General features: G+C 35.9%; 1 protein-coding gene across 1 annotated transcript in view; it reads left to right on the top strand.

Annotated features, from left to right (window-relative positions):
• The window catches only part of LOC139739945 (uncharacterized), a 67,006-nt gene extending 63,316 nt beyond the window's left edge, over positions 1-3,690 (top strand). The window contains exons 10-11 of the mRNA XM_071650545.1: positions 971-1,066; positions 2,479-3,690. Coding sequence (XP_071506646.1) covers positions 971-1,066; positions 2,479-2,552 — 170 coding nt within the window. The 3' untranslated portion in view covers positions 2,553-3,690. The remainder of the gene's footprint in view (positions 1-970; positions 1,067-2,478) is intronic.
• Positions 3,691-15,962: the final 12,272 nt, after the last annotated feature.

The raw sequence follows: 15,962 nt of genomic DNA, 5'->3' as shown, positions 1-15,962 counted from the left end.
TTCGCTGATTGCCCTTGACGGGGTCATTAGATCCACCGGCAGATAATTAAAGAGAAAAAAGTGCAGGCAGGTCAAACTGCCAAATAGGGGCACAAAACAACCAAATCTAGTTAGGCATGGGGTGAACACTTTACATAAACTGTGTGGAAGATACTTAGACCCAATTAAGAGGAAAGAGCAGAACCCATATGCTGCACAGGGCTCCGTACTGAAATACCCAATGAATATAGTTAAGCGTTGGTGGTGTCTTTCTCTAAGGGAATGCAGAAAACATGCATTTATTAGTAGAGGACTTGCCTACCACAACTGATTGGTAACTGTTGATTTTATTTGCTGCTTCAGATCCCAAAAATGGCCTCTGTCAAGTCATCACAATTTGGATCAGTTCACTGAAGTCTAAATGAGAGCACTTCATCATTGATTAGATATTCATTGAGTTAACATTCATTGCCATTTGCATCCTATGTGTTTGCATGTGATCTCATTGGCCGCATTCACACACAGGAGTTAACCATTTTTGCATCACAATGCAAAAATTTATTATATTCACCATCATTCACACGTGCTGCACAGAACTTTATTGTTGTGAGAGTTTAAACAAAAAAAATCCACAGTGACCAGAATGTGATTACATGCATCCGAGTGTGAGAACCTTATCTGGCGAGTTATATTATGAGATTTTATGAATCATTAAAGTCTCTATGTGTTCTTCCCTTGCACTGTGCAGGGCCAATTATTTTGCAACAATTAGAAACAAATCATAAGGGACCGATTCAATATGGTGGTCTTATTGCCATGATTATACTATTCTGCTGTGTCCACACGTATAAATGAATGGTTTTCGCATTGCATTGCAAAACGCAAGTTTCAAAAACGGCTAATTTCAGGTATGTGTGAATGTGGCTATGATGTTTGCCGGTTAGAATTGCTCTGACGGCGTTTCTTTCACTATTCCTTGTTTTAATTCCAGTTTATGGCTGCCGAAGATTATGTCACAACGGAGGACTGTGTCACATGGGGAGGTGTTTCTGTCCCGCCTACACAAGGGGAAAGTACTGCCAGAGAAGTAAGTACCAGAAAATGGACCCATTTGACCTATGACCCATCATTGAGAAAAAGCGTATTTCCTTCATTAAAGATTTTAAAATTGTCTGTAACTTTGATGCCTAGAATTATAGGAGATTTACTATCCAAATTCCAAACGAGTTTTGAACAATCAGCCTTTTCATCCTGTCTGTAAGTTTGGCATCTAAAATCAAAGATTTATTACCCAGATTCCGACAGAAATAAGAACACCCAACCTTTTTATCCACATTCATGAATTTGATCTTCCCTTCAGATTGACATGATGAACATACCACCCGTATCCTTCTCTCGTGAAAACAAACGTTTGAAATTGCATTGACATGAGGAGCAGTTTTTTTACTTTTTGGGTCATAATCCTGTCACCATCCCACATCATCTTTGCTCTTCTTCCTGCTATATCATTACAATGAATTATATAGATACACAATTATGACATTTTAAGTTATGCCACAGGGCCCTTTAACACAAATATGCGACCCACCACAGCAAAAGGATCCTAAAGTCGCTGATGGACAGCTGAGCCGAGAAAATCGAGTTTGAAGTCAGATCATCAAAATCGGTCAAAGCAATCGGATTTCTGTTTTTGGCATAATTTTGTAGTCTGATGTATCATCTATCATCTGCCAAAATATCGAAGCAAAATGATCAAAGGAAAGGCAAGAAATTAGCGTGGGCCATAATTCTTTGACTTTCAACGGAACAGAAACGTGTCCAAAGATTTGGATTTAACACCGGAGCTAGACTGCCCCTAGCAACGAGGGAGTGATCTTATTGGTCAGTGCGTAGCATCCTGGTTACTGATTGGTCGTGCTAGACCACTGGCGCTAAGCTTGAATGAACATCTCAGAGGTTGCTAGGAGCATACCTTCTATTGTCAAGAGGTGAAAACTGTCTTGCCCTCCCCTTGATCTTGGAAGGGAACTTTGAGGGCGGTTTTCTCAAAACGCCAATTTCCTACACCACTCGACATGCGCTTATACAATCATCGATATCTCCACAACCGAGTACTTTTAGGAGTCATGTTATATATGAAATTAGAGTGGAAGAGTAAAGAAATAATGTCGTCATTTTCAGAAAATTGTCCTCCCCCAACTTTCAGATCCTTTCATTGTAGCGGGTCACATGTTATAAATGTACTGTATCTCAGATATTGACACTAATCAAATACTGTCATTGAATTTTGATTGAAATCTTGGTAATCGGGAAAGGTTTGATTATTAGAATTTGGTTTACCACAACTCATTAGTCAAAAGTAAAACGAGCAGGGTTGTTTTGTTCGTTTGTTTTTCAATTATAGGGTGAGCAATATATAGATACATTTATTTACACATTGTATAAGACTATGGTTTTTAAGTCAATCCTCATGTTTTCTCTCCATGTCATTTTTCAAAGCTCGCAAATTGCCGCCTGATGCAACCTACACCGACCACTGGGAACCCATTCTCCGGATGATGAATGGTGTCTAGAGGAGACCCGTCATTTCAACATGGGACTTGCATCAAAATCCCAGGAATTACAGAGGTCCATGTGACTGCAGGATTACCAAACTTAAATCATCAATGTTTGTCATGCAAACATAATCTGTGATAACCACCAGAGGATTGTGGAGACATCAATGTACCATGTGATGAAAACTCTCAAGCATTGTATTTTTGGGAAAAAACGAACAATATGAAAACAACCAAAAACCAATCAAAAGCACAATGATGGCATGATCAACATGAGTGAGGGAACAAAACCTGAAGGAGCCGATGGAATCTTTGGAACATCAGCGAGCAAGACCGATAAATTGTGGATGTCCAGTAGCTCTATCTGGCTATGTCCAGTTGATGACATACTCTCCAACATCCACATGAAGCAACCAATTTTCTTCTTGTTCTTTGTCTTTTGTTTCGGCAAGAAACGAAAGATGTGCATTCACCGAGGAATAGAGAATGATGGAGTAAAAAATGAGTTGTTGGTAAGGATGGATTTGGTACAATGTAATAGGGAGCTTTTATTAAAACCCACTGAAGACAAGTCCCGAGTATACTCAGGCAGGTGTCTATGGGAAATGCAAGCTATAGCAAAATCAGCCCATCCTCAATGGGTTAAGATGTCCCATCTGTCATATTTGAGACACTTCTGTATTTGTCAGCACTACTCGATCTGTCCAGACGCAACGAACAAGTAATTTATTGTGGTCAGTGGTCATCTTAAGGTCATTTGACGTTTCTTTGGTGTTTCCATCTTCTCTATGTAGTGATGCATTATGTCATAGTAGGTGATCATGACAGAAAAAAAAAATAGTTTGGCCAGATATTTTCTGGTTCCTCCCAAAATATAAACAAGCAATCATTTTGCAATGTTCAAATCTCATAGTCAAATTGGTGATGTTGAAATACACATGCAATACTTTCTATCTGGGCATTAATTCCATTTTAATGGGTTTCTGGATCTTAAACCGGAATGGGTTAAAAAGCAGGTGTATTCATTGACTGGTGCCTTAGTAAGTGGTACTTTGTGTTATTACCCGGACTAAGCTGCAATGATTCATTGGCTATGATGGCTCACGTAATACATCCAACTTGTCAATTTCTTCAAGTTTAGTCCCAGGTGCAAATTTTTCTGATTACCAGTAGTTTGATATTTCTTTCTTTCTGGAGACATAAATGTATTCTTCAGTAATGCTGACACCGTTCATCTTCAGATGGTGTTATTTTATATTCTCGTATATTTGTATTCATTGGAAGGGAGGTATTGTGTTAAGACAAAACAATGCAAGTCAACTTGATTCTATTTACAATTCACAACAATACATGCAGAAAATCATTGAGAACTCCAGCATTGAGTCAATCAGTTGTGGTTTTGTTACAAAGGATAGCAAATTTGTTTACCGTCGACGATGTTTTCTCTATTAATTGACTTTTTTTAAAAATGCAGAATCCTCTGAGTGAAAATTCCTTGAGGATATACGTACCATAATTCATCTTTGTGTCAACTTTCTGCTGTTAATGTCACAGTGGAATGCAAAAATAGCAGCAGTAGAAAAGGTTCTATTTATGAAAATTATCAGTATATGCGTAATGATTTTTTGTTAAAGAGAATTGTTCAGTTACAAACGTGATCTCAGTATTATGTCATATTTGAAAGAAGTGTATGAGAATGCTGACAAGAAATATACCTCATGAGTTAGGTGGTCAATATTGAGAATATTGAATATATATATATTTTTGATAGATGGACAGGGATTGTGAATGGAATGGTGTTGTTTTGGAAAGCATTGCTCACTGTGTAACATTACTGTATTTAATAACATAAGGGGGACAATGTAAGTGAACAAAAATGAAGTTGTAAATATTTTTTAAAATATATTCACTGGACATGTACTAATAGATACCATGGATTAGTTTTTCCTTTAAAAAAAAATACCTTCACTATGTGACAGTATACAGTATTAGGGATGTGTAAATATGTGTTTTGTAAGTGTTTATACAAAATATTGGGTTGGGTTTTTTTTTTTTGGGGGGGGGTAATGATATTTGTTACTGACTTCATATGCGAAATTACAGACAAAAAGGGGTTTCAAATACTAATTAAGAGCCATAAATGTATTCAGAAATGTTATCAGCATTCACTTTGTCAGATTTGAATAGTGAGCAAAGTCTGCAATAAACATGTTTCATCCTTGATAGATTAAACAATTATGTATTTAATGTGCATCTGAATATCAAAGGAATGTCCTGTTTCTGCCACTGCAAAGTATTGTCCAGGTTTTCTGGGTAGATTTAAAAAAAAAGAATCATTTTCATTTTGTCATCCTTATTTTCCAGATTTTGTCATTTGTATTCCTTTGGTGCCAAACAACTTACAATTATTGTTGATTATCAATTGATTTTACATTCACTGGTAATTTAAACATACTTGAAAATTTGTACGTGTTTATCATCTGTATTTGTGGGTTAATGTTTATGAACATCTAGTATAAAAGCTCACCAAAGTTGAACAAATAAAAGGTTCATATTACAAATTGGGATGGGTGTGTTAAATCTAACCTTTTTTTTTGTTCGTACTTACACAATGACATGATAAGATTAATTAAGATGAAAGAGAAGGGTTAATGATGTAAAATACAGGGGAATATAAAATGCAAAATACATAAATTTGTATTAATCATTGTTACAATGTTCAGATGAGTTTGGTGTGGTTCTGTGTTGTTCACTGGAGTTGGAATCAAAATGTTTTTGCATAAATGGTATGTATTCATTTCATTTCATGTACCTATGAAGATTCTTCATAGAATGTATTCTCTGAGAGCAGAATATTGTGCCCTGAGCAGTCTGTATGATATATGTACATATGACATGATTTTTGAAATGCACAAATCACATGATGTATCAAATTGTTGAAAAAAAAGAAATGTGTGTAAAAGCCCATGGTTGAAATATTTGATTTTCCATCTTACGTAATGATGAATGTCTTAAAAATTTTCCACTACCTATATTTTCAGCCTATTTCTTCTATAATAGTGTAATGTCAGTGCTTCATGTAGCAATTTTATTTGGTTTTTTTTTAGAAGGAACATAAATAAGGACTCTTTGTAGAAGTTGATCATTACAAAGCATCGGAATGGTTTCAAGGAAAAAAAAACTTGTTAGTTCACTGTAACTTAAACTGGTAAAAAAGTAAGTAATGGATTAGACAGTCTGATGGCTCAGTTGAAAAGGTTACATGCATGAGAGTTTTATCACCTTTGTTGAGGCAAGTTAAAAAGAAATTATCTTCAGAGGTTAATGGTGATACTTAAGACTCAAAGGAAGGTAACCGAAAGCTATAGAAGCAAGAGGTGAGTAAATGATGAAATTTTAGCTGAAATTAAGGCAAGGTTTTTGAAACTGAAAAAGGACTAGTTTATTAAATGAAACTAATTCATTCTGAATTATATCAAAGAAACATACACTGCTCTGCACACAGTTTGAGAATTGTGCAGAAGAATGTATATATGTTTGTATATTAATGATAATGGATTATATTAATGTTTGTATACAGTAACTATGTAAATGTTTCCTCATAATTTAATGTGATTTGCATTTACATTTAACGTAAATGGTTTAATAGGCTCTCTTCACATGAAGTAAGGAAATGTGTTCAAAACTCCTGCAGTTATTTTGTTTTTCTGAAATAAGTTAGAGTAACATAACTTTGTATTTTGCAGAATACTCTCATGATACCTCCAAATCCAGTCTGTAAGATTCTCTTGCCATGCTAGCAGCTTACAATAATATGGCTAGATTTTGATGAAAAGAAAAAGAAGAGAAAATAAACAGAATTGTGTAATTTTGTTGGCCTTTGCTTACAACTGTATTTATGGCACTCACTATATCATACTAGCACTTGATTTGAGTTGCAAATATAGAATCACTGTTAATATTATGATAAATGTGCAGTAATGTCTTTCTTGCGTCCATGTCTTTGCCTTGCGTGACAGGTTGAATGCGTGTGAATGTGTGAGTCTTTGGTGGAACCAGTGGGTGTGTGCTGTCAGTTGAGAGCAAGAAAGGCACTAAAGCGGAAGTGCAAGCTTCCCCCAGCAACATTTTTTTTTTCTTTCTGAACACTACATTTGAATCCTACACAGAGTTACTGTAAAACATGATATTTTCGCGACATGAAATTTTCGCGAATTGGAGCCGACGTCCTTTTTTGCGGCGTGAAATTTTCGTGAATTGCCTCTAACATTCAATGCATATAGTATAGACAAGAACTTTCATATGCAATTTGATTTTGCAAATCTTGGCTCTCACAAAATTCGCAAAATTAAAATGCATGCTAACACTCCTCGTTTTACAGTAAAACAAGTTGACAACATAACAAAATGACAAAATAAGTAGGATATACTGTGGAGAGCAGGTGCATGATTACAGTGGTGAGCATGTTACATTTCCCACATACGAGACAAACAGCTTACAATATGAGAGCAATCTTATGATTGAAGTAAACCTTTGACCGCAAGGTAACTGTGGGAAGAATACCAGAAGCTGATTGTTGTAAGCATTGTTTGTTGTAGGTATCAATCATGCATTCATCACATATGAATTCATATTGTTATATTTTTCTAAGTTTTTATTGATTTATTTATAATTTCTTGAAAAGTGGTGGCATGACATATATTTCTGATGGCCCCAGGCCACTCACTAAATGTCCAACATTTCACAAGGGTATAATATTGTAAGATACATTTACAGCCTCACTTGAAAACAGAAGTCGATTTGTGAACACCTTTAATTGGAAACTGATATCATTTCTTTCATATTTATTCTTCATTCTTCATGTTCGCATGGCTAAGGACATTTCAAATTATAGTGATACCACATCTAGTCATAATCACTCAAAACAGACTTACAGTCGTAAAGGGGAACGAGAACAATTGATATTCGGTTATAAATCATACGGGCCATTCTCCGAAAAAGTGTGCAATTACAGTTATACAAATTATAAAAATTCAAAATCAAAGATTTCATTCATGGTTTATCAATTCAGAAACTTTGATCCCTTAGGAATACAAAACAATCAATGGGTGATTTTTGAAGGCTCATATTTTTTCTAGAAACATTTCCAAACGCAGAGTCCTTTTTTACATGTTGATACCACATATCAGATACGTTACCAGAGGAAACATCTTTTAAAAATCGTTGATTGTCTGCTTATTTCTCGCTTTAAAATGGCAATGCTTATGTAAAACTACAAGCTTAAACATAAACAAACGTCATGAAAACATTTTGCAGTCAACCGTGATCTAATCTGTAATAAAAATGATCCAGATTTATAAAGTGAAGGCTAAATAAAAAGCAAGAAAATACATATATTTCGACTTAGAATATGTTACCCTAAATGAACTGTGTACCTGCATTTGAATTATATCAATAATCTCATTGATTATGCATGAAACATTTTGAATACTATTACACTTCTCATAAACAGCAAATGCCAGGTAACATCTCTGCCAGATTAAATACATTAATTCTGGATCGGAAGAAGAACGGTGTGTGGTAACGTATCTAGCGCATCAAAAGTTCCGTTAGCATACGTTTCAGACCCAACACCAATCATGCCAATAAATTCATTTTAACTTGTTAGAACGTCACAATGTGACTATTTTCGTTAAAACATCGCACTTACGTAACTAACGTAAAGAATGATTTCGTCATAGGTAGAAGTTTAGATAATTCTTCGATAAAACTTTGAGATATACGTGAAATACGAGACCCAAACAAAAACAAATCCACAATACTTTTTTTCTGATATAGTTCCGACATTTTGTAATTACACGGAAGACGGTAAAAATGAAGTTGGAAAAGATTTCTATGCACATAATACGCACGAATTCAATTTTCCTTCGTTCCTGTCTGTAATAAATTAGGTCTCACGAATCGAGAAACGATGGTAACGCATCTGACAAAGCATGTATGTTTGTTGACACATTTAACTACCGATTTACATCAAGCCCAGATCACTCCATTATGTGATTAAATAAACCTGATGCAAAACGTTAGATATCAAATCCTATAGTCATTTTCAGAACAAAAAACATGCAACCAAGGAAGTGCTCTTGACTCTAACCATAATACTGAGATGCAAAATTATCATGAACAAAGGTATAGACCGTTCATGTAGCCTCGTTTGCTGTGAAGTTGACAACGTAAGGTGGGTACCAGACTTCAGCCCTTAAAAGTCCTAAGGTGATTTTTACAGACAAAAATTTATCATGATACAAAACACACACACACACACACACACACACACACACACACACACACACACACACACACACACACACCCACACACACAAAAAAAACCCTTAACAAAGCAGAAATAGAATGGATTTGCAACGTATATCTGACGGCACTTTTTGTAAATGCCATAATTCTAAGGGATAATTTAGTTCTGGTTTAGATGAGGATTCCGTTTTTAACCTTTTGCATGATAATTGAAATCCACTTATACGAAATACTTAAGAAATGTTTATTTCATGAAAATCGGTTTAGAAATGGCTGAGATGTCCATGATAAAATAAAAGGAAGATGTTCAAATAAAAGTAGATCGGCCATCACATTTTGTTAGGACCTCTTTCTTATACTTTATTTTGGATATCTCGGCCACTTCAAAACCGATTTTTCATTAAATAAACTTTTAATTCCTTTTAGAACTGCATGTTTTCTTATCAAGTCGTATACTGAGCACGATGTCAACCGATTAAATCCGCGCACAAAAGCGCGTCGCGGTTAACTTTGCTGCACGATACATTTTATTGGTAACGTATCTGACGTGTCTGATCTGCGTTACCGTTCTCACACTATAATTTACCAAAATATTAATTTTCTTGAGCAATTTCTTTTGTGTGATTAATCATTACCTTAAATATTCAAAAGTACCGGAGCTTTGCTTTCTAACGGCATACTTTTCTCTAAATGAAGCAAAGTTTAAGTAACGTATCTGATATCAGCTCATCGTAACATTAGGTTTCCACTGCTTCGGATCAGTATATATATTTGTAACAAGAGATTCCATGAATAAATCATGGTTCCATGTATGCGTGAGGTTGACTTTGTTTAACCATGGACCTAATACACATGGACATTCATCGTATCGTTAATTAATTCATGCACCCGTGCATCTCAAAAGCGCCACAAAGAAATTTTTAGCATGCTTCACTGCTTTGATTCCATGATCGTCACCGCCAGCAAGCCTGGAGAAGGACAAGACGGAGATTCGAGAAATCTAAAACTATATGCGCAGAAGAAAATAACTCACAAAAATCAAGTAAAGTGAATGTGCAGTTGTATTGTATGTTAGGAAATCATACCTCAAACAATTTCGCTTGGGAGAAGCAGGCAGTTTTTTTTAAGCTAACATTTTGGTAGAATGATTGTCATTTGTGATCTCAATATTTCACTTTTCCGCAGCTTATTCCAGAGCAAAAAGGGACGGTAATGGTAGATAACAGATACACATTGTATCTTGCCACTAGGCAAGGTCTTATGCGTGTGCGAAAATGTGCGAATCAGCAATTACCCATCTTTTGACACAAAATTTGTAATGATCTCAGGTTTGCTGCTCCTCATCATCTGTATTTATTCAAAGACATTTCCGTCTGAAAAGGGCACGTCAGTGAAACAAGACTGGAATGAGGGAAAATAGTGACGATACATGATCACACAATCGTTATTATCCAGACACCTGAATGTACTCGTTAAGATATGCACATAGTCAGGTGTCGGCGACGATCATTAAATCAAAGAAAGACTGCAGTGAACAGTCCATGTATATTAGGTCCATGATTTAACACATTAGATTACACTGCTATGCGGCATTACCTTGATCTTCTCTCGAGGGCCTCAAAAAGGGTTATGTATCTGACAGCGATTTGGCGACATGATATAAATGATCTCCTAGAGAAATATCAAAACATCATATTGTTATGTAATATTATTTTTCATTCAGGCACTTGAGGGGCAATGGAATGAAGCACAAAAGATTTGATTTGAATGATACGTTACGGAGTAAGAACTTGTTACATGAGCACATCCTCTTCTGGCGACATAGTGTATTTAGGGTTACATCAAACTTCGGATCGTATTTCTAATATTATCCTTATACAAGATGTCCCAATAGCCTTATTGATATATATTTTACAAGTCTAACCTCTCGGATGAATTGAACTAAAAATGTTGATTTCTGAGGGACAAAATATCGATTTAAACTGTATGAACATGCCGGCGACACGAAAATCGCAGTTTTGCACACTTTGGGGGAGAATGGCCCATACAAGATTACTATGAAATAAGAGCAAGAGAACGTTGTTATAGATGTAAAATGATCACATTACCTAGAAACTCTGCGTTTGATAACGCAACAACAGCACTTAAATACTCACCATCAGAAACGGAATGTTTCTATTGAAAAGTGACCATTTTGTCTTTAATGTGTGCTCACTCATGCATGTGTCAACAGGTCACTCTCATTTTCACGCATTAATTATTGTAGTCAATAAATGTTGAAATATCTCTGCCAAATTATTCTGCTAAAAACTTTATGATTCACATGTTTCGCTGCTTTCATTATGGAGGTTAATTTTTGAATTGTGTGTAGTAAAAATACTGGGTATAAAGAGATCGATGTCTATAGTCACGCCCCATCGTCAAAAGAGGGCGAGAGACCGGTATCATACGTTGCACATATTGATTATAAACTCAGTGTCTATATGCCAAGCGATCCGTTTCTCTCTCCCACTCTCTCCCCTATCCTCTCCGTCTTCCCCTCCCTCTTTAACTCTCTCTCTTTCTCTCTCTATCACAGACATACAAACACACACACAAACACACACACGTAAACACAAACACACACACACAGTATCTTCGAATGACATGACAGTGAATCAGACTTTCAATAACATGCCCTCAAATCTCATCCATCCACTAGCAATCGTAATTATTTGTTGGTTATTCGGCTTGTATCATCGAACTGTTAACGGGCGTCAATGTTAACGGGCCGTTAACGATCACCCCGTCACTGTACAGGCATGCTAACCTGGAAACATTAAACTGCACATTACTTGAATATGAGACCATTCTGAAGCAAATAATTTTCACACAACAATAGATATATAAAGTACTCTTAAATGAATCCCACAAGGATGGGAACAATCATCCCCCAGCATTCCCACTGATTCCCACTGATCAGTTACTAGCCATCCCCTTTAAACTAATAATGATATCAAAACTATGATATTCGAATGTTTATTTCAACAATGATGATGATAGCAGTAAGTGTAAAAATATTGAGCATGACAATGCTTGTATATAGTGACAATCATCATTACCATCACAGGGCCGGCGCGCGTTTTTAAAAGTGGGCGGGCCCAGATTATATTTCTGGTGCCACTTCCAGGTTTTACCATAAGGATAAGCTGACAAAAAGTGGGGGCCCAAAGTGGTTAGACCTCATTGTATTCCTTTGTATTGTGCAAAAAAAAAAAAGAAAAAGAAAAGTGGGGGCCCGAGCCACCCCCCCCCCCTTTCCCGGTAGCGCCGGCCCTGACAGTAACAATATTAGCAGTAGAAGAAGAAGAAGATACTGTCACGGAAATGAGATGTGCATGGTTAAGAGATTTAAGTTAATAACGTGGCAGCCTGTGGACTAACTTGTAAAAATATTGTGATGATGAAGACATTAAATTAGTTAGGAAGACTGAACAAATAGGCTTTCATATTCACTCATAAACAGAAACAGACACGACCTACAAATGGATTATAGGTAGATACACTGTAAAAACATCGGTGTTAGATTTAACACCACGGGTGTTAAATCTAACACCGATCAAACTTCAATAAAGGACCACACCCACAGGTGTTGAAAATGCACTGTGATGGTGTTGAAAAGTGTTCACCTGACACTTCGTGGTGTTAATTTGACACTGTACCTGGTGTTATTTTGACACTTTATTGGTGTTAATTAAAAAATGACACCACATGGTGTTGATTTGATATTTGTTGGTGTTAATATCAATGGTTTAACACCCGTCCAGCTTCAATAAGAGACCACACCAGCTGGTGTTACTTTGGTGTAAATTTATTTTCACATTTTTTCAAAAATCTAGTATTTTAATGTAAAATTCTTGATCGTCTTGTTTAAATTAAAAATCAACAAGAAGTGCAGTTACTAAGGAACTCTTCAAAAAACAGTTTAAAATTTGGAAATGACACCCGGAGGTGTTGATTTAACACCATAAATGAGCACCGAAAATTTAACACCAGCTCGGTGTTCACTATTTAACACCAGACTTTTTGCATTGTATAGACAACTGAATAAATAGGTGAGAATTTTTAAGAAATTATGTAACAAAGAGAGTGATAAACATTGATGAACAAAAATATTCTGTTTCAGGGTTCGAGTTACCCTATTATTAAACAATGACGAGCAAGTGAACAGCTCAAATGTTACCTTACTTTTGCTTGAGTAGTCTGTTTATCCACGGAAAAACAATAGAAAATAAAAATAAAAGCAAAACAAAAATGTATGAAGTAATTAAACATAAGATATGGGTTTCTAATCTCAAATCTGTGCTATCAGATTTGCAATGTAAAGTAAGTATTATTTCACATGAATCATACTTTTTTTAAAATCTATATAAACAAAGCAGCAACAACGCTGACATCAAGAACACACTACCATAAAATAGATTGAGCTTTACCGCAGATGGCTGCCGATGATTCAGCCTTGTATTTGAAAAGGATTACTTGTAGTAATCACATGCTTTTTGTTTTAAAGCCCATACGCTTAATTGCTTTACTCGAGTAATTCATTGGATTAAAGTTGTGCTGGTTTGTCATGGAGTTTTATGTATACCAAAATCAATGTAACTCTTGATTTGATTTTGATTTTCGAAGGAAAAATTAGTTGCAGGCGGCTGTTAACAGATAACAACCGAAAAAAAATGTTAGCGTGGATATGACAATTGGTGGCGCTGTCCTGCAATAATCCTGCACTATGTGCGCTTCTTTACCCTTGTTTTCTTGGGGGGGGGGGGGGGGTGCAGAAGAAGAAGAACTGAGGAAGAAGAAGGGAAAACATACGAAAATAGATTTGGTCACATCAAATATGAATTAAAACGTACGGGCAGAAGAGGATGGATTTCCCAAACTCTGTTACAAGAATGTAAAGACTTTCGTGCTTGTCTACAGACCTCTGTCTGGTCCTTGCCTATTACCAACATCGGTAAACTAGTCGAAATACATGTATTGATACTAGTGTTCGTAGTAGTGGCAGTAATAATAATGGTAAAAATGATAACAGCAATAGCTATGATTGTTATCATTTTGTTTGTTTGTTTATCTGTTCACTTCCCATCTGAGAAGATGGCTGGATAGCCCATATTCAGCTGTGCAGAATACATGTACTAAGCTGATCTTCTATGGGGTCCAGTTGGATGTGACGTGGGACCACTTCACCCGGTTAAACACCCTGCTCTTTGCGATGAATACATGAAGCGGGGTCATTTGCGTGCATGAGTTGTGACTCGGGACCTCCATTTTATGTCCTATCCGAGGGACAGAGTGTTTTGCCTCTTGCTAGAGGGGACAGTATGATTACACGCATAATTACACGCAACATTGCTCAGTGTGACTCGGGTTCGAACCCGGGTTGCTTGGGTCGGAGGCAGACGGCTGACGCGCTACCAACCGAGCCAACTCACCGTCATCATCATGATTATAGTAGTCTTCATAATTATTTGATATATACATTTGTTATGTATATAATTGTCATGATTATCATCATCATCATCGATCATATTTTCACTGTTACAGAAATGATAGTAAGCAATTATGATTGCATAGGGTACTGATAATGGTTAGAGCTTTTATTGGAGCTTTTGTTTGACTGATGTCGTTGGTAACGTGATTCTTGCGAGGAAAAGTTAGAATAGCGACATAAAAATACGATGGAAGTGATCTTTTAGTTAAGTGACCAAGACAACGATCTGTTTTGTTTTTCACCTAAGGCTATATGTTGTTGTTTTTGTTCAATTGCTAAGATATATTACTACCTTTTACTATTTTTCAATATGTCTGCAATAATCTCATAATATATCAAAGCCGGGGATGCCTATATGATCTTCTTTGTGTCCTTTTTGTTTTTCTTTTTGTTTGTCTACTATGCTAGAATTGATATCTTATCTAATCTTATCTAATCTTATCATAGTGATTGGTTGAAAAAGCTTCATGTGATAATTATAAATATGGTAATAATGATTGAGCTTCTATGTAAGAATCAATGTTCCCTATGCACTTTACAAAAACTCTTATCCATTTTTATACACGCACATTATCACAAAAAGATATTGACAAATTACAAGGATAGGGATAAAACAAACAACAGTCTAAAGCTGTAGGTATTAATAGTTATTATACGTAACTTAAAAAACAAATGTTTACTTCACAAATGAGTAATTTGATTTGAATGAAAGTACTGTTGTATAGACGACTGACGGATATACTGTGGTAGTGCGCTCCATAATCTAGGGGCAACAACCGAAAACGACCTGTCAGCATAAACTATCACTGCCAACTATTCTAGAATGTTGGTATGTTTGACCTCCATGACAATTTTATGACGTCATTCTTCAAATAGTGCTATTTGTGAAATGACGTCAGAGACTTGTGGTGAACAAACCCTGGCCTTATGAATGTGAGTGTTGCCATGGGCAACTGGGGTGCCATCAATTTCCCATCACTTGCTCAGTGTTAGATGGCCGAATTCTGATTCCCTTCTTTTGTTTAAATTTGTATCCAAACTATAAAAACAAATTTGAATATGCTCTGCCAAATTTCGAGTTTCTGGTTAAAACTATATGGGCCCAGGTGTCCCCAAAAGTAGGTCTACTACTTGGTATTCAATTCGTGGTCACATAGTAAAAAAATACTATTTTTTAGTCAGTTCTGCCCACAGTTTTAGACAAAAACTCTCAAGTCAAAGAATCAATTTGTATATTATGTAATAAGACTAGCCTATTATATAGAAATACTACTCTCTAAAAAATATCGAGTGAAAATTTTCACTCTAAAAAGAGTGAATACAAAAAAGAGTGAATTTCGAGTGAAATTGGAGTGAATTTTGAGTGAAAATGCTCATTTTCACTCATTTTGGAGTGACGTCAGGGATCACTCCAAAATCTTCGAGTGATCCCTGACGTCACTCCAAAATGAGTGAAAATGAGCATTTTCACTCAAAATTCACTCCAATTTCACTCGAAATTCACTCTTTTTTGTATTCACTCTTTTTAGAGTGAAAATTTTCACTCATTTTTTTTTTTTAGAGAGTATAAAGTATGAGCAGGTCTA

Source organism: Diadema antillarum, unplaced genomic scaffold (genome assembly GCF_040938485.1).
Source record: "Diadema antillarum isolate AM-2024a unplaced genomic scaffold, OU_Dant_1.0 seq00000821_RagTag, whole genome shotgun sequence".
NCBI lineage: Eukaryota > Metazoa > Echinodermata > Echinoidea > Diadematoida > Diadematidae > Diadema > Diadema antillarum.
Note: the sequence above shows the minus strand (reverse complement) of the source record. Positions and strands in the feature narration are given on the sequence as shown.